Genomic DNA, 25,689 nt, shown 5'->3' on the forward strand with positions numbered 1-25,689 from the left:
GTTATCAGTGACTATAACCTTAGGCGCAACCACCGTTAAAAATATTTTTTTCAGGAGCTCAATAGTATTATTCGTACCTGGTGACTGGACAAACCTATAATACATCCATTTTGAGAAATAATATTCAGCTAATATTAAGTATTTTATCTCTGGTGGTAAAACTGTATATGGCCCAGAGAAATCCTAACCAATTTCCTCCCATGCTGCACTCGGAAATTGAGTTAGGTGCAAAGGCGTCTGTATTGTACTCCAGTGTTCCATAAGCTTATCAATCAACATTTTCATTTGACTATTGATGGAGGGGCTCCAATAGTGCTGCTTCACCTTCATACTAGTCTTTGCAGCCCCAGGTGGCCCTTGATGTGCTTCCCTTATGATTGCCTCACGTAAATCAGAAGAAGGAATGAACCTATCACCCACCATTACCAAATCACTTCTCACAGATAACTCCTCAACAATCTGTGCCAACATTTTTAAATCCCTGCTTAAACATCTCAACTCTGGCCACTTATGGGTAGTGTATTCAATCGCTTTCATCAGTGTAGGATCTTTTCTGTCAACCTCCCTCCAATCATTTCTCGATATAACAGACCCACATTCCGCTACTGCACCTACAATTGCCACACATTCCACGTCATCCTCTAGAGGATCTTCTTCATCATCCTTCTCCATTAGCATTCTGGACAAACAATCAGCTCGGAAATTCTTTCCTCCCACAATGTGCTTGTTCTCGAAATTATATTCTTGTAACCTAGACTCTAATCTGGTGAGCCTGGCTGACATGGTATTGTTCTTCCCTCTATTAAAAATATAAACTATTGGCTTGTGACTTGTGGTCATTTTATAGCTCGTACCTGCGACCCCCAAATATACATTTTAAACTTTTGCACTGCACTTCTCATTTCGGAAGCAACTAAAAAGATGGCTCTTTCAGAACTTGCCGTGAGAACTCTCTTCTTCACTTGCTGCCGCTAGCGCTGGGATGCCTAAGGGTATCCATGCGCTTTATCAAATATGAATTAAGAATAATTAATAATACCCACACACAAGCAAGTGCCTCCCGCTCTATTGTACTATACTGGCATTCAAACTGCTTCAGTGACCTTGACGCAAACTCCACGGTCTGTTCTCGACCTTCCACCCTCTGACTGTGCACTACCCCCACTCCTTGCACACTGACATTCACAGTTATAATTGACATGCAGTAGAGCTTGAGCTGATATGATTAACTTCTTCACCTTCTCAAACACAATCTCTAGCTCCTCAGACCACTTAAACTTTTGACCTTTCCTTAGTAATGTACGCAATGGCTCCATCGTTTGTGCATAGTTGGCAACAAATCTGGCATAGTACTCTGCAAACCCAGAAATGTGCGGAGAGTAACCATATCCTAGGGTGCCTTAGCATCACTGATTGTTCTAATCACTGAGAACTTCAGTTTTATACCAGCCTCCGATACAGTGTGCCCCAAATATCCCAGCTCTCTCACATAAAAGTTATATTTATCAGCCCTTACAGTCATTTCTCATTCTTTTAAATGGATAGCACTATCCTTAAAGTCATATTATGCTCTTCCAAGCTCTGTGCATAAATCAAAATATCATCCAAATATGCTTGTACCCCTTTGGTGCCTTGAGATAATGTATCCATAAGTTTCTGAAACACGCTAGCTGCTGAAGCGAGACAAATGGCAGTCTCAGAAACTTATAAGCACCAAAAGGGGTTACAAAAGTCGTCAACTCAAGTCCTTCTTCAAAGATACCTGGTGATAAACCTACAATAAGTCGATCAGAGAAAACCACTTATCCCACCCAAGGTTTGCCAATAACTTTTGCATTCTAGGCAGTGGTTGGCAGTCCACGACAATATTCCTGTTTAGGCCGCATAAATCTGCACAAAGCCTGATCTCTCCTGACTTTTTCTGTGCCACGACTATGGATGCCACCCACTGCGACTAATCTGTGGCCTGTATAATTCCCTGAGAACACAATCCTTCTAGTGTTTTCTTCAATTCTTCCCTGACACTCATAGTCACCGCACGCACTTTGTGAGTTACCGGTTGAGCATCAGGCAACAATCTAATATGATGTTCTACACCTTTAACCAACCCCACCTGATCTCTGAACACTGCCTTATAATCAGCTAACAATTCCTTAATAGAATCCTCCGCCCCATCCACACTGTAAACAGAAACATCCCAAACACTTATTGAGTTCCTATCCCCAGGAACCAGATACAGGCCCATGCGTGCCAGGTCTTTCCACCCAATTATATTTTTTCCTTTGATAGCTACATACACCTTTGTGTTAGGCTTTCTGCCCAGACATTGTACGTTGGCCAAAAAATACCCAATTATTTTGATATCCTTTCCCCCAAATGCTTTGGGGTTCACATCCCCTTGACACAAAGTAAAGTCTTTTCCCCAATTTTCATGTAAGGTAGTATCCCTGAGAATCGTTATAGTTGATCCCGAATCCACCATGACCTGTAACACAGTGTTATCAATAGTAGCAGAACATAATGGGCCTTTAACCACTGTGGACCCAACGTCACAATACAGTGTTAAAACCATGTTGTTGAGTGAATCTGAACATATGTCAACATCTACATCCACGCTGCCTACTCTTACTGTTTTCTTATTACTCCTGCAAACCTTTTGAAAATGACCCAATATCTTACAACCCAAACAACTTTTGTTTGTGCCCGGGTACCCTGTATAATTACCCGGATGACTCTTTGACCCACATCTGTAACAAAAGCTGGATCCTTTTATTTTTGTGTAAACGTTGACGGTTTATCTTTTGTGCCAACCATACATAGCCGTTCTTCCTGATCCACGTCATGCGAAGAAACCACATTGATACCTGAGACGGTATCCATTTGCATGGCTTTCGTCAAGATTGCCGACCTTTCAGTATTTAATGCCAAGTCAATGACTTCAGTTAGTGATGGATTTTTGCAGTTTAATAATCTTTCTTTGCACAGTTAAATACGAACTGGTTCCTAATGTAATAATCCAACAAAGGGCCAAAACCACATGTAGTTGCCAAAACCCTTAACGCTGAAATGTACTCCTCAACCTTTTCATACTCCATTTGTCTGTGTTTATAGAAGTTATGACGTTCCAGCACTATGTTAGGAGTGTCTGAAAACGGCTTCTTTAGCCTGGCAATCACCTCCATATACACATTCCACTGTCTATCACCAGACTGTCCCTGAGGAGGAGGTATCGGTGGAAGACTATCAAGAATGCGCTGAGCTGCTTGACCTAGACTCCCAAACAGCATGGCAAATTTACCAAATGGCTCTCAAACAGCCTGAGCCATTCTGGCCACGCCATAGCCGGTTTACCTGGTTTATTAAAGAATGGTGGTGGTTGAGTGATTTGGTGTGATGTTGCCAAAGCCTCTGTAAGTTATGGAAAAAATACAGGGCCACCAAAATACCAAACAAAAAATTTGATACCAGGAACCTTTTTAAATTCAACGTTATTGCAAGCTATGAGATAGAAAGAACACTTGAAGTAGACCCAAATTCGTGGTATAGACCAATCAATAAAGTTACTTTCTTCTAACCAGCTGACACTGTTGTCAACCTTGTTTAAACAATGTCTCCATAGCACTCACCGTTGATTAAACAATGCCTTTTGTTGTGTAGTTCCAATAAGCCTATATAGTATCTGTGCGTTTAGACAACATACACTGTAGGATTGGTGTCCGGACTGATTCTAGACACCCCCACCTGGTATGTTAGACTGATGTACCAGCTAGCTTACAGTGCCACTTGAAACCCCTCTTACTAAGGAGAGAATAGTTCTTGGCAACTATTGAACATGACAACCCTGATCCCTCAGGATCATGGAAACAGTGCAAAACCTTTCGCTCAGTCACTCGTGCTCACTTTGTCTCGGAGTTATACACAGAATGAACAGTGGGGACGTTTTTCAATAAGCATTTATTGAACCAGCATCATTCTAGTGTAAAATAGGTGTGCTGAAATAACCATTAGACAGAAACAGATATAAATGATTAGAAGCACTAACAGAGTAAAAGGATGGTAGATTTCTACCATCGTTCTAAAACAACGAATACAGGCAAGTATATAAAACACATGACAGTAATAAATGCGTACTCCTACGATGCGACCCTAACTAGATTTACCTAAGTGTACCTAGCATGTATGTAGGTGTAAAGCCAAGAATCCCTCTAGGATAAAGTCAGCCCCATTACCTGAAGTGAGAGACTGTGGGACCCTGTCTTGGTCTCGAGATGGACACCCCACAAGGGATGTCAGATCACTTCAAGCTGACGTGTCTGCGTGCAGGAATCTCAACGTCTCGCGTCAGTGTGTCGGCATGGAAGTCCTTTACTCCTCCGATTACCTCAGCAAGATATGGTGTTTATATACCCAAAGAGGTTCTACCTTTCTGTGTCATGTTGGATTTAGAATGACGGAATGATTGACCCTTATACATAGTTATGGTAGTCCGGCTGAGTCTCCAAGAATCCTCATGCACAATGTATGAGGCCAGTTTTCAGGGAAAACCCTACATCCTGTAAGCAGTAACGTAACTAGGTAAAAGGTCAGTCTCAAGAACCGTTATGTAGTGTAATGGTAGGGGAGAATATAGGTGAAAGGTTAGGTGACTACCTGAGCCTATATTGGGGGTACCTATATGAAACATAACACTATGTAGCACTCATCGCTCCCTTAGTGCTGTGCTTTTTTGCCCGTAACTAATGGCCGACACACCCTACGAGAGGATGTCACTAGGACTGGGCGTGTCTGCCTGACCGAGACAAACAGGACAGGTGAGCAGTAACGTGGTGTGCCTATGCCTACGCTTGCGCGTACCACGCAGCATCCCTTCGCTGACGTGCTGCACAAGCCGTGACACCGAATGATCCTTTCCAGTCCACTGAATGACCTGGTGTGTGCCACACAGCATCTTTGTGTTGACGCACTAGCACACAGCGTCTCCGTGCTCACCCTCGGGTTATCCGACACACGCAGATACTCGAGCGGAGCCGCGCTCCTTCGATGTCTTTCAGCCGACCACCAAAAGCAGTCCTCGAACAGTACTTCTCACCAAAAGTGTGAGGCTGAATGTGTCCAAATCCTTTCGCCCCCTGAAGTGCGATAGCACCTGCCCTCCTGTGCCTCTCCCCAGCTCACCAGCAATCACCACAGACACAGGGGCCCAATTGTGTGGGATCAGCTGGTGGGTGATGTTCCCGGTCATCGCCAAATGAAGTAAGTTGAGTTCACATAGAATACGTTTTCCAAATGTAATTTATTCTTCTTCAGAATTCACCCACGGCATGTAGCGACTCACTGGAATGAAGGTCGAACCGCAACTGACACTTGCTATTCGAACCTTCCTCCAGCGTTCGGCCCATGCGAGAGTCTGTAATCAAGTCATAACAATAGAATAAACAAACATCAGGATTTCCCAAATACATTCCCCATGTACATTCACATACTACATTGTTGTGGTTTTGTGTTGTCATATTATATTACATTTTGAGGGTTTTAATATGAATGTCACCAGACATGCCAACAAAACAAGTTGTTGTGACCTTCTCCACCAGCCTTGGATTCTGATTGGCTCAGGACCATGATGACATTATGTCGCACAACTGCTGGATCGAGGAGTTCATGACTTTTTGGAAGTTAAACCACATTTACACATTTTGTATATTGTCTTCAGCATGACAGTGTGTTGTTTCAGAGCTCAATGGCAAATGTACATCCAGACGATATTTCTAGTGCTGCCCTCTTTTGAAATACATAACATCAGCCCAACAGTGATAGACTGTTAATTGTGAATGTTTACAATTCTGTCTCGAATAGAGGTGATTATGATGTCATTGTGGATCTTAAAAAGTTTTTTGATGACTATTTTTCTGGATTGTCTAAATTTATGATGGTTTTGTTAGTGGGAGATGCTAATTGGCATCCTTGTATGTCTTGTAACAACATCGGTGTGTTTGTAACTAATTTCTTTCCTCAGATCATGTTAATATTTAACACACAAGACAGGGGGAAGTGTTAAATTATTGGATTTCTGATTACAATTGAGTCAACCTGTTGGCTAGGGAGGAATATAGATCCGCCAACCCGGTACCCACATTCAAGGGTAGGGACTATAGCTCAACCATAGATTATATCTTTGCCTCAGCTTGTCTTTTTTCCTCCCTTATACATTTCCAGGTGGTATGGGATGTTTGGAGTGATCATAACCCTCTCACAGCCACTTTCTACTGGGAAGAATTATGAGCGGTTAGGCCATGCACATATAATTAGCTGGTAGCAACTATAGACCAGGGCCCTAGGATTAGGTGGTCAAAGGTTGTACCCTCTAACTTTTTATTGAGTTTGGTAATTTTAAGGCATTCTGACTTTTTAATTTGTCTTAATGAGGATGTCCTGATACTTGCATCTTGGCATCTTTTTCCAATATCTGCGGTGCAGCTAAGCTGGCCTTCTCCAGGTTAGGTTTGATATGAGATGCTCGAGGGTTTGATATGAGATGCTCGAGGGCTCACAACAATTTGTTGGCTGCATTGCAAAAAAAAGCAGTTGATTCAAGAAGAGGTGAGGAAGGCCAGAGTCTCCTACAGTAAGGAGTGAAAAAATTAACTTATGAGTGAGGCCTGGGAAAACATACTTGCTGCTTGTACCTTGAAGGACAGTGGGGAGAACCTTTCTAATCTGGCATTGGCACCACAGAACATGCCTGGACTAGGCACTTCGAGGCCATCTATAACGTTGATGGGCCAACTACCCTCGTCCCTAGTACTCGGGGGAAGGATAGGCACATCTTTTGCTCGGAATAGGTGAAATCTGCCATTTTAGCCCTTTCCTCAGGGAAAGCCCCAGACCCTGATGGGATACCCATGTATTTATACAAATCTTGTATTGAGCTTTAGGCCCCTATGTTGAATTTGCATTTAAATTCTGCTGTGCATGGCCCTATCCCACCGCCCTGGCAAAAATCAGTGATAGTGGTAATTTTTTAAAAAGGGAATAGAGCTGACCCAACTTGTTATAGACCAATTTGCCTGGTGGATGCTGTGGTGAAAATTGATCGGGTTTTGTTGGATCGCTCACCGGCTTGGGCTAACGAGCATAATGTCATGTTGGACCTGCAATATGGGTTCACCTAGGTTGTGGAACCATAGAATAGACCCTGAACCTATATCTGCTCATCAGCAAGTACACTAGAGCAAAGAAGGGAGCCATCGATCTGCCCTTTATGGACCTCAGCACAGCGTTTGATACAGTTAACAGAAATAAGCTCTGGGCAGTGCTAGAGTCCATTATGGTCGAGCCTGCACTCATCACTTTTTGTGTAACTTGCGCGCAGGACTAATGGCTTCCGTAAGATGTGGTACCAACGAGAAACGCACGCACTTTAAGCTAAAGTGAGGGGTCCATCAAGGATGTATCTTGGCGCCCTTTCTTTTTATTCTATACATCAATCGTTTGGAATCCTTTTTAACTGAGGAGTGCCACGATGTCCCTAGGGATGGGGACAGTCCAGTGCCTGCCCTGCTATATGCTGATGACACAGTCCTGGCTGCACGCACTGCAAAAGGACTGCAGCAACTTTTAGACCTTTTTATTAACTTCATGGACTGTTTGGACCTTAATACCAGTTTTTCTAAATCTTACACTATGGTGGTTGGACCCAAGAACTCTAAATCCAAGAACTTTAGGGCTATAGTCATATCAGCAGGGTTGAAAATGTCCACTGCCTATGCATTTTGCAGGATTCCAAACGTAATTGGCAATCACTGCTTAAAAATTATTTAACGTCTTCTAATAGGGTCACACATAGCATCAGGGATTTCTCACGGAGTCTTGGGCGTACTCATATTAAGATGATCACTGATATCTTTAAGGCCAAATGCATTCCTACAGTTAGTTTTGGGTGTGAGATTTGAGGGTACACACTCATCTCTTTTAGTCAGAGTGCAGAAAAGAAGTTCCTGAGAAGCCTTATAAAGGTCTCACAATGTAATCCCTATGAGACTGTCCATGAACAAGTAGGTCTAGGACATGTCTCAGAATTTATTCGTTTCTGCCCCGTACTCCTGTGGCTTTTGGTCTGGCTGGAAGAAGAGCTCAAATTCAATAAAAAGATTCTGTGGGACTTTCTGGGCCTGAACCTCATGTTCCATGTCCCCTGGCTGCAATACATCATGAGTAATATGAGAGACCTTGGCAGATCTGATCTTTTCTTTGACCCAGATCGCATTATTTAAGCAGACATTGAATGGGTCATAGAGGCCTCTACTATTAAGGTGGGTGCAGAGAGGGAGGCTCTTGCGTTGACTTACCGTTCAATGACCCATTTTTATTTGGTCAGGTCGTTGAGTGGTTTGGAACCTTGATATGTCTTCTCATCACTGAAGACTGTCGACCTTTTGAAGACTGAATGTGATTCCCCAGTTTATGTTTTCTGATGGCGGTTGGCTTAAAGCCTCTGAGTTACCTGTGTGTAATAGTGATAATGTTTCCATCCCTGATACACTGCATATTGTTCTTTTGTGCCCTAGGTTCAATCCATTGTGCTACAAATACATCCGGTCTCTCTTGTTACCATTGAATTTTAGACAAGCTCATCCAGCATTATTGTTTTTACAACTTTTAACTCTACTTCCAATGTGTGTTTTCCTTTTTGATCGGAATGCTGAGCTGTAATAACCTTTTATGCATTGTATTACTATGTTGAATTTTCATGTGATTATGTGATGTATTTATGAATTTGCACTTTTATGATTTGCTTTGGTCAAATCGAATAAAGTTTATTGACTGATTGACATAACCCCAGACACACAGAAATACCTAGCTGTATACAAAATACGTTCGTGAAACATTTAAAAAAGAGATACTTGAGCCTTGAGTAATTGTATGCATATTTATATGTGTTTTTCATAATCTAGGGCACTTTACAAGACTTTTGACATCACATAGGAATTCCGGCTGTATAAGAGGTTTGCTCCCAAGAACTTCTGACATCTTCCCAGACTTAATTTTCATGGCTGCAAAATAAGCAATCATATGAAAAAAGGTATGATATGGTAACTTTTTAATGCGTAGATAATAAAACTGATTACAAATGAATACATTTAAAACGTTAGTTAATCATAACACCACTGCAGTCGTTCAGAACAGTACAATGACATTGTTAAAAAAAAAAGCAAAACTTACATTTAAATGGTGAAATAGAGCAGACCAAAATCGTATTACAATTTACCCACTAACAATAACATTTAAGTTGGGTTTAACTATTATTAAGGAGACAGCCTGGATGCAGTGCTCCACTACAATTAGTGATGACGATATTTGCAACAAATAGCTCCTCAAGGAGCTCTCCCCTTCACCTCTGCTGTACATCCTTCCTCAAATGTAAAACGCCTGAGGAAAGTTAGAGTTTAACTTGACTTCTAAAGCCTTCCAGTATTTAGTCAGAGCTCCTCCATCAAATAGTTTCCCTCAAAGGTTTTACCCACTGCTTGCATTATAGATCTTATTTCAAACTTAACAAAATGTAGAATATGTAATCTCCTCCTCTCAACTACCGTTCCTTCGATGATAAACCTCATATAAGAAATAGTTTTTGGGGAGTTGCCACAAAGCCAGCAGCAGTTGCAGCACTTTGCCCTGTCACATAAAAAAAAGATTTTTTTGTCAATGCTGAACTGCATCAGCAAAACAAAACGTGCCATGGTGTGCTTTCACATATGCATTATAATGCTACGGTGGCCCAGATGGATGAAGTATAAGCACACATGCATCACCGCACATGTATAAGGCATGATGCAGCTGTCATTTTTGTTTTACATTTACCATTACAGAATGGTAGACATCTGTTTTGGAGCAAATTGCAGTTACAGGGCGCTCCCAAAAGACAAAAGTGGCAAGAAAGGGGAGCAACACAGAGAGAGTGGCGGATTTAAGGAACTAAGCTGCACATAAGGGAGAAAGCACTTGCACTCCCATGGAGTGCTGGAAGAAAAAGAAAAACGTACTTCCCTGAATGCAAGCAGTGGAATGACACAAGTCATCCAATGAGAATACAGCAAAGATGAAACACCTTTCACCCCACTGGAAGTTTCTAACCGGTTTAATATCCTTAGTGGTTTGGATACCTGCGATTGAAGTTTACAGCCACCCGGGGAGGAGCCAGTGGGCATGGCTGAGACTTTGGATAGGACTTCATCCACTGATTTAGCCATATCCAATAGTGGTTTCATCCTGGCTGGTGTTACTATTAATGTACCAACTAATTTTGCTCGTAGTATACAACTAACTACTCAAGGAGACTGTATTGACGAAACATTTAATCATGGCTTAATTAATTATGAGATTCATGCTGGGGCTACAGGCTCTTCCATGCCAAGCAATCAGAATGATGATGGTTGTAAAATGAGTTTAGTTTCTTGGAACATTGCAGGCTTGGCAGACAAGATATGTGACCCTGCCTGGCTTGCTTTTGTTAAAAAATATACGATTATATGTCTCCAAGAAACATGGTTAGAAGAAAATACTGCCTTCATCGAAGGGTACCAAAGCTTCCTTAGGCCAGCATCCCCCTCTACTAGTGGCAGAGCAAAAGGGGGCTTGGCCATTTTTATAAACTTGGCCTTGTCCTGTGATATAACCATTCACCAACATGCAAATAGTAACCTTCAAGTGCTTATATTGAAGAGAGGCAAAAATGCTTTGACTTTAATCAATTTTTATAACGCCACATCTAGCCAAGGGGAGTGTAACATTCTATTATTGAAGGAAATGTTGAAAGAAGGAACAGACCTATTACCTTGTAAAATATTGATTGCAGGTGACTTTAACGCACATCCGTGCGGTAACCCAAGAGATACCCCAATGGGATCCCTTGGGTGTAACAACATGGATGGTTTTCACTTTGACCACACTAGACGCGGTTCCCTCCTTAATGATTTACTCAATGAATATAACTTGTTTGTAGCCATGTCTTTGGTGTCAGAATCCAAAGTTTTTGATGTTCCGACTTTTAAAGGGTCACGTTATGGGTCTTTTATTGACCATATATTATTATCTGCTGACCTTGCAAACCAGATCTCCTGCTTTACTATTCACATGAATATTTACAGTGATCATAACCCCATTTCTATCAATTTGAATGGTGGTATATTTGAATTACGTAAACAATGTAAAGACAGGGGAATTCTACAATGTATAAACGGTAAACGTCGTTTGAAATGGCATAGGGTAAATCAAGAAAACTTTTATAATGATATTAATAAGTTATGTGGTGAGGAATTAGCGACCTGTGCCTTAACTTCTATGTCTCCAAAGGAAACTTTAGTCACTTTTGAAGGTGTAGCGTTAATAGTAAGCTCTATGTTACTGGTTCCAGCAAATGGGCAAGTTGATAGTCACCCTAAATGGTTTGATCATGCATGCTCTGTCGCAAATAGAAATTTAAGGATGGCGTTAAAAAACGAACCTAGAGATCTAGGCGAAATTAGGATCCTCCGCTATACCTATAAAAAAGCATTAGATAAGCGGAAAAAGGAAATTAAGGTCAGTACTTGGGAGTCCCTACTTGACCCAGCTGTCCTGGGAAATAGCAGCAAATTCTGGGAGATTGTCAACAAACCTTTGTTTGACAACCCAAATGATACTGCAATAGGCACAAATATCCCAGAGGCAGATTGGGTGTCTCATTTCAGTGCAATTTTTAAAAGTCATGATCAACTCTCAGATCATGAACTCTTAATTTTAGAGGAGAAGCCACCCTGTTTCTCAATTAACGAAGTAGAAAAGGCAATCCAAGGTTTAACTAGCAATAAGGCACCTGGTCCGGATGGCCTCCCTCCGGATCTTTTTAAATCTAGTATTCAGTTATGGGCTCCTATCCTTACAAATGTAATAAATGCAGCTGTAATATCTGGGTGCCCAAAATCCTGGGGACAATCAACTATTGTCCCCGTGTTTAAAAAGGGTGATCGTGGCAGCCCGACATGCTACAGACCAATATCCTTAATCAACTCTGTAGCAAAAGTGGTAGGGGGTGTACTTTTGAACAGACTTACAACATGGGCAAAAGAGAAAAATATTCTATCTTCAATACAATATGGTTTCAGACCAGGCCACTCAACAGTGACCCAGTGTCTGAACCTGTATTTAATTGTAAGTAAATACACTTTGGCCCGCCAGGGAACCATACACATGGCCTTTATGGACCTATCGTCCGCATTTGACTGTGTGGACAGAGGTAAATTATGGGACATTATGTTGAAAATGGGCATTGATCAGAACTTAGTTTATGTTCTGATCGATTTGCACTCAGACACAAGAGCCAACGTCCGTTACTCACAAGACCTGAAGGTGCCAGGGGACATTAGAATTAATAGGGGCGTCCGTCAAGGATGTATTCTAGCACCATTTCTCTTCAATTTGTACATAAATGAGCTGGAGGACTGTCTGTTGAGAACAGGTGCAGATTACCCCTACGTAGGCAAAAAAGGTATCCCAGTCTTACTCTATGCGGATGATGCTGTCCTTATTTCAAGGACCGCAATTGGTCTCCAGAAACTTCTAAATTCTTTTTATGAATTTATGGAGTCCAGAGGCTTAAGTATCAATAATTCAAAGTCCTACACTATGAAAATGGGCCAGGGGTCAGGTAAACACAACTCTTTTCATACAAATGGGGAAAGAATTCCAAACTCCAAAACCTTCTCATACCTCGGGGTCCTTCTCGACGACCAACTAGAGTGGGGCCCAGCTATTGCTAAAAAAAAGGGCGAAGTAATACGTGTCAATGCAGCAATACTTGGCTTTGCTAGAAAAATGGGCAACAGTCCGGTGGCCGCTTTGCTCAAACTATATCAAGCCAAAAGTGTCGCCATCGCCTGCTATGGCAGTGAGATATGGGGTTACTGCCAGACACGAGCCCTGGAGGTTACAGAAAACAACTTCTTAAAGAAGGTATTGAGGCTGCCAAGGGGCACCGGAAATTTCTCGGTACACGAGGAATTAGGCGTACCATTCCTGAGTGACAGAATAGCAGCAAATCCCCTGTTATGTTGGCTGAACTCCTGGCTAAATGATGATATACCTCTCACTCATGCTATACTAGAAGAAGCTCTAATCTGGGACGGTAGGTTTAAGGTTCCATGGCTAAGGTATATTAACGACCGCCTCACTGAAATGGGGCGACCGGATTTGTTCTCATCCCCAAATTTTATAACTAAAGCTGATATAATTTTTGTGAAAAAGACATTCATGTCCACTAGGTATCTCGCCCGGGAGGAGGGCGAGTTGACGAAAGATAGTGTAAGGAAACACGCCCTACTTAAGACATGTTTTCAAATGGAACCATACCTATCCTGGCCTATGTCAGGGTATGAACGCTATCTCTTGATAAGGTTCCGTTTTGATTTATTTCATCTCCTGTTGGCAGTACCAAAAGGAGCCCATCGAGGCCAAGTGTTACCTGCTTGCGGCTGCGACGGGAAGTCTCCGCAAGATTTGGCACACTTTTTATTTGTTTGTCCTTATTACCTAGTACCTCGGAGATTGTATTTGAAGCCTTGCTTAAAGGATTTACAATTTACCCAAATTAAACCAGCACTTTATTACCTCCAACTCCTGAATTGTGATTATACTTTGTTTATATGCAGTTTTCTGAAACTTGCTATCACCTTCAGGAAGAGTATGGAAGGTTAATTATGCTGCTACTATTGCTGTATTTTTATCCCTTTTTAACTCTGTATAATTATTTATATTTTTAACTTATTGTATCATATGTGTTATCCTGGTTTTAGAATACTCTTGGATATTATCTTGCGTTTTATTGATGAAATGGATGGTTTCTCTTTATATGAAAGGAATATGTTATGTCTGTATGTTTTAAAATGTACTTTTATGGATGTATTGTATTACATTCGAATAAAGATATAAACAACAACACTCCAGAAGTGAAACAAACAAAGACTAGGGAAGAAGGCCATCAAATAAGAAGGCTGGAAATGAGATTGAAAAGGAAACCATCCAATCAACAGCAAGGGGCTGGCCAAAGCCCACTCTATGTATATAGTGTTCTGTAATAGAGACAATATGTATTCAACTATTTTCAATCATGAGAAAATCATTGTTTACTTAAGTCTCTCTCTCTTTCTCCCTCTCTCTCCCTTTCCCTCTCTCTCTCTTGTGCACCCCCCATAGTAATTCAAACTATTTAGGTGCCAGTGCAGTCACAGAGAATCATTTGTCCAAAGCTAAATATCTATTTTCAGGAAAATATCCGCCGAAACTGAAGTTCGGGTCTGCTCATCTTTCGTGATACATTTAAAGACAGAAGCCATAAGCTGGTAACAATGGAGATCTCATCACTGGGTACATTCCCCTTCCAGATATCTTGGAGAGAGAGATTCCTCTAGATCTAACAACGAACCACAGAGACGAGGAGTGCGATGGACTGAACTCCACACGACTACCCCAGGTGACAGAGGTAAGGGAGAAGTCTCTCCAGGGAGACTAGGGTAGAGCACCTCAAAGCCCTGGACCTGGTGAATTGGCCAAACAGGGTGAGCACACTGAACCAAAATTAGGGAAAGTCTAACTGCAGTTACAGTATTACGCTTGATTGCGTGGCTAATATTTTGTGTGTTGGTAAACAGTTTGTTTCAAAGGTACAAACAAGTGTCCTCTGATTAGGAGACAATGGGAAAATAAGCTGGTTGGGTAGGAAGGAATGGGAGGAGTCCAGAGAACTGAAAGTGTGTGTGTGACTCCCTGGTTTAGAGTAAACAGGCTCTAGAAGAAGTGTGGAAATGGGGAGCATAGACAGGAGCTTGAAAAACAGATCCGTAAAGAATGAAAGTGTGAGAGAAAGCAGCCCTTTGGTCCAGCTGCCCCCAGCACATTTGTGATCCCCTCTGGGTGTCTGACCAAAGGAAAAGCCAAACGCAAAGGGATCTTTGGGTGCAAGAGTACAATATGTTCTCTCTCCCATGAGATCAGTTAGAAAAATAACTGTGGGCAGCCTTATGCTGCTTTCCATTTCCTTTCCATCCTCCCTCCACAAGATGAGCTTGTGTGCACTAGGCCGGTAGACCCTCTTCCTTGTTACTCCAGAGAACAGTGATGGGGTCTGAAAAGTCCCTCCAAAACGGACTCCTGCCCACTCTATCTGGCTCCAGTATAGTAAAGGCATGTGCAACTATCTAAAAGAGTGGGTGGGACTCACTAACGTGGATGGGAAGAAGTTTTTTTCTTGAACATGGTACCTTTGATATGGAAGGATTAGGGAATTTGCACATGAAACCAAAGCATCCTAAGAACAAGATACATGACGAAAAGTAGCCTATTTGCTTGCAGTGTCATGAAGAGGCACATACACCTAAACACGAATACCAAATCCATGGTATGAAAACACCCAGGAGAAGATTGAGTACTAAATCAGTCACCTTGGGGACAGACTCAGGGATTGTACTCTGACTGCTCCTCCTCCGTCCCTATCTATTCCCAGAGATCACTGAACTGCGGGGTGCAGCTGCAGTTGCACGTGGAAACACAGCAGGGCCTGCGAGTCTGCAGGCAACCATCGTACATGGAGGTAACGCACAAGTGAGTGCTGCCATGTGACTGATAGTAAAGTACCTGGTAGAGGGATGCAAGGGACCAAACAAGAAGCCAATTCCACTACTGTGTTTTGTGAGAGTGTTGTGTTCCCACGGAATGCAGACGCCGCTAAGAGCGAGCCCCATTATCACCAGAGCAAGCTTAAGATTGACAGAAGATTGAGTAGCTAGGAGGTGTTTTACTTCTCCCCATTCTAGCAATGCTGATGATGAGATTCCCTCTCCGCCAACACCAGGCACCCTCTATCCTTTGAGGCACTGCCCTGCAGCCAAGGGTACAATTATGGACCATGTTCCTTGGACCCCCTCTAGTTTAGCACCAGCAAATAACTTAGGCAGAGTTCAGGATGTGGTAGAATTGTACTCGGGCATAGCCCGTCCAACAGAAATGGCTCAAGAGGCTGCTGGTGCTGCTTTTGTACAGGGATTGCTACCAAATGTAAGATGCTCGTTAATGACCATACTCATAAGGTGACAGACTGAGAAGTTAACTGAATTAATAACAGATGATACCCACTGTGTGGCTTCAGAAGCAATAGAATGTTGCTAAAACTCGAGAGCATGCAGCAAACAGTGAACGGGAGAGGCAGTGGCGCTTCTCAAAGAGGAGAGCAGAGAAGGGAGGGAAGGGGAGGACAAGGTGGTGGGAGAGCAGATGAGGAAACAGAAGGGACAGAGGAGAAGCACTGGAAAATGGCGGGTCTTCTTTTGGCTGAGGTCAGCAAGGACATTCGAAGCAAGATTGTCCCAACAAAGTTTCTAATGCGCCTGGTCGTTATGACCAGCCTAAGTTTCATCAGATGACACACAACTCCTATCCTGAATTTTAGGACAGACTGAGAGGCTTAGACTGTGCCATGAATACACTAGTTCCTGTAGACAAGAAGGGTCCCTATGAATATTGCCTTATTAATGGTAAACATACCATGTGCCTCATTAACACTGGTCTCTCTGCTTTAAACACGTGTAAATATACCTCATTACCTCTCTCAGGAATGTTCATTGATGCAGATGACATTTCTAACCAACGAGCCCCTCACCATATTTCTAACCCATAGCCATCTCCCTCGTACCTTTTAGCTCAGTCCAACTTCTCTTGCATATTTGGTAGGTAAGGACATTATGTGCAAGTTTAATTACACTGTGGTTTGTACCCCAGATGGTGTTGGCTTAAACACACCCCAACAGTACGAGAATCAGGTACTCACTCTCCTATGTAAAAATACTAATTGCCGACCAAGGCAAAATACGACTGTTATGTCTCCAGATTTAACTGATTTGCTTTGTCAAGGCTATCCACATTCACATCCACACTCACATTACACTTGGAGTAGGGAACAGTGGGCCAGAGCCAAAAAGCCTAGGGCAAACAATGTAAAAAGAAAAAATAATTTGAAGTGGTAGCTCAAGAAGAGAACAGATGCGCCCTTAGATGGCAATTCAGAGAGGCACCTTCCTACCCCCTAAGGAGACTACTGCACCCCACTACACCAGAGCTGAGAGTTCAAAGTGCCCCCCAGTGGTAGGGAAGCAGATAATAGTGATACCAAGGAAGTTAAAAAGAGACACAGACAATGCTCAATATATTGACTGTCTACTTGGTCATGATTTAACTATTTCTGGCAATCTATTTACCCAGCAGCAGCTTCAGATAATGGTGTTTGGATTTGAGATGTTGAGACTTGCATCAATCTGAACACAGGGTGTTGGTCTTCAGGAGTAACAATGGCAGGCCGTATTCAGGAATCAACTTATATGTGAGCAGAGGACAGGGTAAACAGTGGGGCCCAGTGAATGTTTTCCGATTCATGTGGAAGATGGGTAGCCAGGAAGCCAGGAAAGTGACAAGATAGTGACTAATTATCTAACAGGTGAGTAGTCAGAGAGCACAGCAAGATTTACAGACTCCCACTGCAGCAGAGGTCTTAACTGCTTCCCTTTAGAGGTAGTTTGAGAATATTTTGGATGTCAGGAAGTCAAGAGTATTTGATTTGCCACAGTAGCAAAAGATGATGAACCATTTGGTGACCCAACAGTGGTTGGCAGCCCTGGAGCCTTGTCCTGGGTCCTTGTCTGGAACAGAGAGACCCAGTGGTTACACTGCAAACCAAGAGAGACCGCCATGAAAGAACAAAGACTATCACAAAGCAGACTGTTGAGCTGGTTGGGGTGAATTTGAATTTAGGATCAGGGATATCCTTGCTGGTGTTTTGCAGTAGGATGGAAGAGCTCAGTTTTCTCTCTGTGAGATGTAGATTGTTACTACTTGCATACAGGCTTATAACATGAGAGGATATAGGAGTCATTTCCTTTCACCAGCTTCTATTCTCTCCTAAACCCCGGCAGCTCTGCTTCAGCTCTGTGACAGAGAGGACAGGAGATTGAGGAAATACTTTCAAGGATGCACAGATGGGGTACAATTATAAAAGGGCCTGAGTGAGAGGTGGCTGGCAATACTCCACCAGAATTACCACTGCAACAAGGATAGAAAGGCCATGATAATTCTGCTGGAGGATTCTCCACCGATGGATCCTCCAACTGAGGGTTAACCAAGTCCTCCACAAATCAGAGGGTTGTCCCTTGCCTCTAAAGGAGGCTGGTTCACTGGGTGTTTCAGGATACCGCCCCAAGACATCAGTGTTTTACTTCTATGAGATTGTTGAGGTCATAGCTGAGCAGTCATATGTCCCTTTGCCATGCTCCAAAGACTGAAGGAAAAACAAGAGGGACAGTGTTAGGCCGTGGCACGTTCATGCCTCGATAGTTACACTGTGGCTAGCGGACTATGAGAGTTCCTTCATCCTCATTTAGCAATAGACCATTGACGGTCGTTTCTTATGCTCCATTTTATGTTCCAGATGCTCACCAAATAAACAATTACAAATATAGTCATTGTGGTGTTCACTTTTGCTTTTGCCTGAGTTGCAGATTGCTTGAGACTAACAAAAAAGTAACTTTCTGCCAGAAAACTCTGCAAACATAGATCCCTGCCCTTCCTGAAATCCGGCAGTGTATGCTCAACGGGTGCACGTCGCCTAGGATTACTAAAGCAGTTTTCAGAGCTATTCTGCCGGCTCAATGAAATTGCGCTTCAATTCCTCCCGGAGCCTGCACATACAATGCTCACACTGTCCATTCGGGCGTAAGCTTCTTTTCATAAAAGGCTTTACGTATTCACGGGATGCTGTCCAGCCTCTAACATCATCAAAAGCACTTGTATTGTCATAATCCGTGGCCAAATCTCTGGTAGATTATAACATCGCAGGGCTCTCGGGAGAGGCAGACCTGGGAAAAAGCCAGTGAGGCGGTCCGAGAGGCAGGTGGTCCTGCAAGGGTGGGGGCCAGGCAGAGTCTGTCGCAGGTCAGGCAAAGTACGCAACAGGCTGACTCTGAACAGCCAGTCCTGCGTTCCAGTGGCAGTGATTAGCAGGAAATAAGGAAGTTTCCCAAATCCAACTCTGATTCACAGTGTTGCTTGCGGAAGTTGGTCGTCCGATTTCTAATCCCGATTTACCCACATTATGCGATCCTACGGAAATAAATGTTCTTTCTATGCCTCTGTTCCGCTGCCAGTCAAAATGGAGCCACGTAATAGGTCCAAGTTCACGGCAGTATTAATTCCTGTGCAAAAGAGTGTTATTTACATTGAGCTGTGGCGAAAAACGGAAATCATAACAGCCATAAATATGCCCGATTGATACACCTTTCTAAAGATCCATACAGCTGCATTTTTATCCTGCTTCGCCTTCCTTCCTTCTTCCTCCATCGGTAACTAGGGAATTTCCAGGTCTGTGGTGATCTCAAATAACTTAAAAATATTTTTGACATTTTAAAGTACTTTTGTAAAAGTGCTAGTTCTTCACCACCTTTTTTGCTGATGGCAGACTAAACTGGCAGTCAGGTTTTCATTCAAGTGACCATTAGTTTTGATTAAAATACACTTTGGACAAAGACCTTTGACGCATCTTAAATTATGTATAACACACACATCGATATTAAGCACACAGCTACAAGAAAAATGTTAAAAGGCATGGAAGTGGGTTTCAGCACCTATGGGAAGAAATTACAATTGGGTAAGTGAATTTTAAAACTTGTGAAAAATTTCTAGTGAAGGCAGACAAGCCCTGGGAAGAAGAAGGGGAACTGGGTGCCATCTTTGTTTCTGAGGTTTGAACATTAACAAATAGCAATAAGATAAAAATACAAGGGCTTATTTATGAGCCCTTGCGTCACTTTTGCGCTGCTGGTGCATCACTTTTTGTGACGCACCAGCAGCGTAAAAAATGTGCCATGTTGCGTCATAATTACAAAGTGACGCATCTAGGTAAATGCGTCACTTTGTAAACCCCTGTGCCACATTATACCTGCCCCAGGTATAATGTATGCAGGGTGGGCGTTCTGACGCAAGTAAGCCTCGTAAAAGTGACGCATTGAAATCTGTGAGATTTCACTGTGCCACTTCTAGGATGCAAATGCGTCAATATCTTACACCTGCCTCACAGCAGGCGTAAGACTGACGCAGGCACATTTGAAATGGGACTTGCCCATGTGAAATGACCCATTGCTGGAGTTGCGTCACTTTTGTGACACACTCCAGCAATGCGTCATTTTTGCACCTACAGATACGTCAGAAATACTGACGTATCTGTAACTCCTTGCGACATGATGGGTCATACTGTAAATATGACGCATCCAGCATGTCGCAAGGAGGGTGCGATGAAAAGTGACGCATCGCTGTTTTCACGTAGCGAAGTGTCACTTTTCATAAATGAGGCCCACAATATTTAGTATAGCTCGGCAAACGCCCATTTAGGATTAGGGGAGAAAAAAAGTTAAGGATGCAGTTAGAGGGAGAGATAGCGTTAGGCAGTGCAAGAGTTTTAACCACTAAGGTCCCTATTACAGAGAGCGCAAGGGCATTTGTGTCTGCTTCTTGCGTCCCTGCGGCTCTTTGGTATTATAAAAGGGGCTGCAAATGCATCTATGCTAATAGGGATAGTAGGGATTATGCAAGTGCACATTTTGCGACTGCGTGATCACAATGGGGCATTCACTAATTTGCATGGGGCTACTGCCACGTCATATTGGACATGGATGTCGCAGAGTTAAAGAAGATGTTGGGAAGTGCACTGACTGTGCTTCACCAAAAGAGGTGATGTGGAGTCCGTGCACCAGACGAAAGCAGAGCACCCTGCAACGCCAGCACTGGGGGCGTCGGAGGAAGGTAGGACACCCTAGATGGCAACCACCTGAAACAACTTTTCAAAACAAAGCTTGATTGGCAGATTTAAAGGATTATCAAGCCTCAAAACGTAGGGAATTGGCATACCTGACTTGTCTTGGAAATAAAAGCAACAGTACCCAAAGAAGATCTCACCCAAATCATAGATACCCACAGAGATCGAAACACCCTGGCACACCCTAAGGAGGGCTAAATGCAGTGCTTAATTTGTAAACAAATAAGTGCCTGGCCCTCCCGAAGAGGCCACTGCAGCTAGCACTGGACATTGCTCCTGCCTGTCAGCGCTGCCCATGACAGTGCCAAAACAACCATTACCATCACACTTCTAAAAGTGTGACTATTCAGACTATTCCAGTCCCTCACCGTTATAAAAATAGCTTGAGCGCTGGTAACAGTAATTTTTTATGTATTTGTATTTGTATCTGGGTTTTGTATCGCGCCAACTCACCGACAGGTCTCAAAGCGCTACTGACCAAGTACAGAACAAAAATGGTAGAGATAGAGGGTGGCGGGTCTAGCAGTTCAGTTATTGAAGTGGGAACGCGATCTTGAAGAGTAGAGTCTTCAAAGACTTCCGAAAGCGGAGGAGATTGGGCTCTCTACGAAGTGCCTCTGGCAGCTTATTCCAGTTGATAGGGGCCTGCACTGAGAACGATCTGCCTCCTTTGGTTGTTAGCTTAAAGCGTGGTTGAGACAGTAAGAAGGAACCTGACGATCGCAAGATACGTTTAGGTTCGTGGAGCTCGAGCCTTTCCTTTATATAGGCTGGCGCCTGTCCGTGTAATGCTTTGTGGCAAATACACATGCTTTTGAACTCCACTCTCTGCAGCATGGGTAGCCAATGTAATCGATGGAGCAGGGGGGAGGCATGAGTCCTCCTCGGCACTCCAAAGATCAGGCGTGCTGCGTCGTTTAGAATGACCTGGAGACGGCTGATGGAGTACTTCGGAAGGCCGAGGTACAGCACATTTCCATAGTCAATTCTAGACACTATTGTGGCTGACACAATAGTTTGCAGCATATTTCTCGAGAGCAGGGGGGCGAGTTTGCGTAGTTGCCTGATTAAGTTAGTGCAGCAGCCAACTACAGCAGAAACTTGATTAGCCATTGAGAGATCTTGATCGATTTTCATCCCAAGACTCTTGACATTGGGGCATGATTTTGGGGCAGGGCCTAGCTCTTGGGGCCAGTATAGATCGCTCCAAGGGGACGCAGCAGTTGAAACAACCAGGACTTCCGTTTTATCCGGATTGATTTTCAACAGATTAGATGACATCCAGTTCACTGTGAAACGTAGGATGTCTCTTGAATTAATAAGCATCTGTTGTTGTGCTCATCTCTAAATTAGACAGTCAGGGCCACCATGTTGCAGACTTTCATAAGTACCGGTTTTGACAATTCAGTGCCAGTGCTGAGTACCGGAAACCACCGGCTCAAATTGAGCACTGACTAAATGCCTTGTAACCAAGAAACTGAAGCCCCATAATATACCTGAGGACACAGGAGAGCACCTAGGCAGGGGACCGCCCCTAAAAAAGAGGGACTTTCTTCCCCAAGACAACGACTTTGCTTGAACAATTGTGGGAATTAGTCAGGAATTGAGAATGGAAGATATGTGTCCAAGTCTAAAACTTTAATTTCACTTAACATGTGCAATCACTGTTTGTGTATGCACCTTGCACTGTCATTTAATGAGATGTTTTGTTGTCTTGTTTAATTATGAATGTCAAATGCTAATTATTGTGCTGAATACCATGTATAAATCCTGCCACTGTCTAACTGACATTATTTCACTGTGGAAACCTGGTGCGTAGTTCGCATTTCCGAATTAAGCTTAAAAAATACTAACAGGGACATGTTGAAAAAAGTCCGGATGTCGCGTATATTTAAAGGAAACTATGATAATCCATGGTTAATGAGGGAAACCTTGTTCCTTTATTGATGTTTAAACCTTTAGCACTTTTTCCCGCGATGACAGACCTCCAAAGTGGTTTGAGGAGCATCTCTTTACCTGACCTAGAAGGACAGGACCTCAATTTCAGTGGAAAGGTCCTCGAGAGGATGGAAAGCGTATGATGCTGTTCATGTCAAGTGACAAGGCTCAGACATCTCTAAGGCATGTTTTCAGTCTAGAGTTTTCAATCGGCCGGCCGGGTAAATAATGGGGACTGCGGTGCTGGGCTCTTCTACAAAGAGCAGTCACAGGTCCCAGTTTTGAGGCAGAGGAAATTCTTAACTTCATACCAAATTCAAAGCTGTGTTATTCAGACTGAGGTGTCCCAGACATAGAAACAGTAGCAAAAGAGACAAAGCAACTGGAACCTCAGGTGGGCATCCCCCTTCATTACCCACTTTGAGGGGCACAATAAACATCACACTAGTACGTAATATTAAAAATATTAAATCTATGGGTGCTACAGAACTCTTCAGGGCCTTTCAGATTTGTGAAAGCATCTCTCACGACACAAGAGAGACTCCTCAGTTTTTAGGTCTCGCGAGCCAAAGGCTCAAAGAGACATTTTATATGTGGGATTTTCAAAGTGCTACCCACACTCTTTTGGCTGGCCTAAACCTTGAGTGCACGATCATCACATGCACGTGCACAGCTGCTCCTCTGCTCATTGCATTCCCCCCTCCCTTCTCACCCAGCCCTTTGATGCTCTGCTTGATTACTTTCACTTTAGCCTCTTTGACCCTTGCATTTCCCCCTCCCTTCTCACCCAGCCCTTTGATGCTCTGCTCTATTACTTTCACTTTCGCTGCTTTGATGTTTGATCGCAAACGCAATGTTTTTAATTACTTTAGTTTACTTCAATTGCAGGAAATGTTCTCATTTTGTGTTATGTAAAAGCGGGTAACAGGTCTGTCAGCACCAGGCCCTCTACCAGCCGAGTTCTTTGATATGCGTTAAACATACCGACATTAATGTGTGGAATACTTCCTGTTTACACAACTGCATTCCCCCCCCCCCTATGTCCTCTAGCCATTCTCTCCTCCCTTTCCTGCTCGTTCTCCCTCTTGTATGTCCTTTGGTCCTTCTCTCCTCCCTTTCCTGCTGTTCTTCCTTCCCCGCTGTCCTACTGTCTACGCTTTCATACTCTCCTGTGTAGTGTCTTCTGTACAGTTTCCTGAGGATTGCCTAGTCCCTTCTAGTCTCTATTCTTTTACCTTTCCCCTATGATCTGTCACCCCCTATGTTCGTCGCTTGCTGCTCTGTTCCTCTCCCGTCACTCCTTTCTCTTTCAGTTGCAGCAACACCCTAGTGCCCGAAGTTACATATTACATAGCATAGCCTAATCCTTACACATGGCACTTTTGCACAGCGTTGGATACACAACTTGCCGTCAGCCAGCTTTGCCTTTGACATAATAAAACATAGCCTAGCGTTGCATACCATTGCATAGCATACCATAACTTAACAAAACATAACATAACATAACAAAACATAGCCTAGCCTAACATAACATAACAAATCATAACATAGCATAACAAAACATAACATAGTATAGCATAATATAACATAGTATAGCATAACAAAACAAAGCATAGCATAACAAAACAAAGCATAGCATAACAAAACACAACAAAACATAGCATAGCATCACAAAACATAGCATAGCATAACAAAACACAGCATAGCAAAACACAACCAAACATAGCAGAGCATAACAAAACATAGCATAGCATAACAAAACACAACAAAACATAGCATAGCATAACAAAACAAAGCATAGCATAACAAAACATAGCATAGCATAACAAAAAATAGCATAACATAGCATAGCATAACAAAATAAAACATAGCATAGCATAAGAAAACACAAAACATAGCATAACAAAACATAGCATAGCATAACAAAGCATAACAAAACAAAACATAGCATAACATAACAAAACATAGCATAACAAAAAATAGCATAGCATAGCATAACAAAATAAAACATAGCATAGCATAAGAAAACACAAAACATAGCATAACAAAACATAGTATAGCATAACAAAACACAACAAAACATACCATAGCATAACAAAGCATAGCATAGCAAAACAAAACATAGCATAACAAAACATAGCATACCAAAACACAACAAAACATAGCATAGCATAACAAAACAAAACATAGCATAGCATAACAAAACACAACAAAACATAGCATAACAAAACAAAGCACAGCATTGCAAAACACAACAAAACAGCATAGCATAAGAAAACATAGCATAACAAAATACAACAAAACAAAACATCATAGCATAACATAACAAACCACAGCATAGCAAAACACAACAAAACTTAGCATAGCATAGCATAACAAAACATAGCATAGCATAACAAAACAAAGCATAGCGAAACATAGCATAACATAACAAAATGTAGCATAACATGACAAAACACAAAACATAGCATAGCATAACAAAACAAAACATAGCATAACAAAACATAGCATAGCATAACAAAACACAACAAACAATAGCATAGCAACAAAAAATATCAAAACAAAACATAGCATAGCATAACAAAGCATAGCATAGCATAACAAAACATAGCATAGCATAGCAAAAAATAGCATAACATAGCATAGCATAACAAAATAAAACATAGCATAGCATAAGAAAACACAAAATATAGCATAACAAAACATAGTATAGCATAACAAAACACAACAAAACATACCATAGCATAACAAAGCATAGCATAGCAAAACAAAACATAGCAAAACAAAATATAGCATACCAAAACACAACAAAACATAGCATAGCATAACAAAACAAAACATAGCATAGCATAACAAAACACAACAAAACA

The 25,689-nt window shown here is 42.4% G+C and overlaps 1 protein-coding gene across 1 annotated transcript in view; it reads right to left on the reverse strand.

Annotated features, from left to right (window-relative positions):
• Positions 1 to 8,912: 8,912 nt before the first annotated feature.
• Positions 8,913 to 25,689, reverse strand: part of LOC146810305 (actin-related protein 2/3 complex subunit 1A-B-like) — a 164,359-nt gene continuing 147,582 nt past the window's right edge. Inside the window, exon 10 of the mRNA XM_085617302.1 lies at positions 8,913 to 9,050. Within this exon, the coding sequence (XP_085473428.1) occupies positions 9,045 to 9,050 (6 nt within the window). The 3' untranslated portion in view covers positions 8,913 to 9,044. The remainder of the gene's footprint in view (positions 9,051 to 25,689) is intronic.

Source organism: Triturus cristatus, chromosome 7 (assembly GCF_964204655.1).
Source record: "Triturus cristatus chromosome 7, aTriCri1.1, whole genome shotgun sequence".
NCBI classification, from domain to species: domain Eukaryota; kingdom Metazoa; phylum Chordata; class Amphibia; order Caudata; family Salamandridae; genus Triturus; species Triturus cristatus.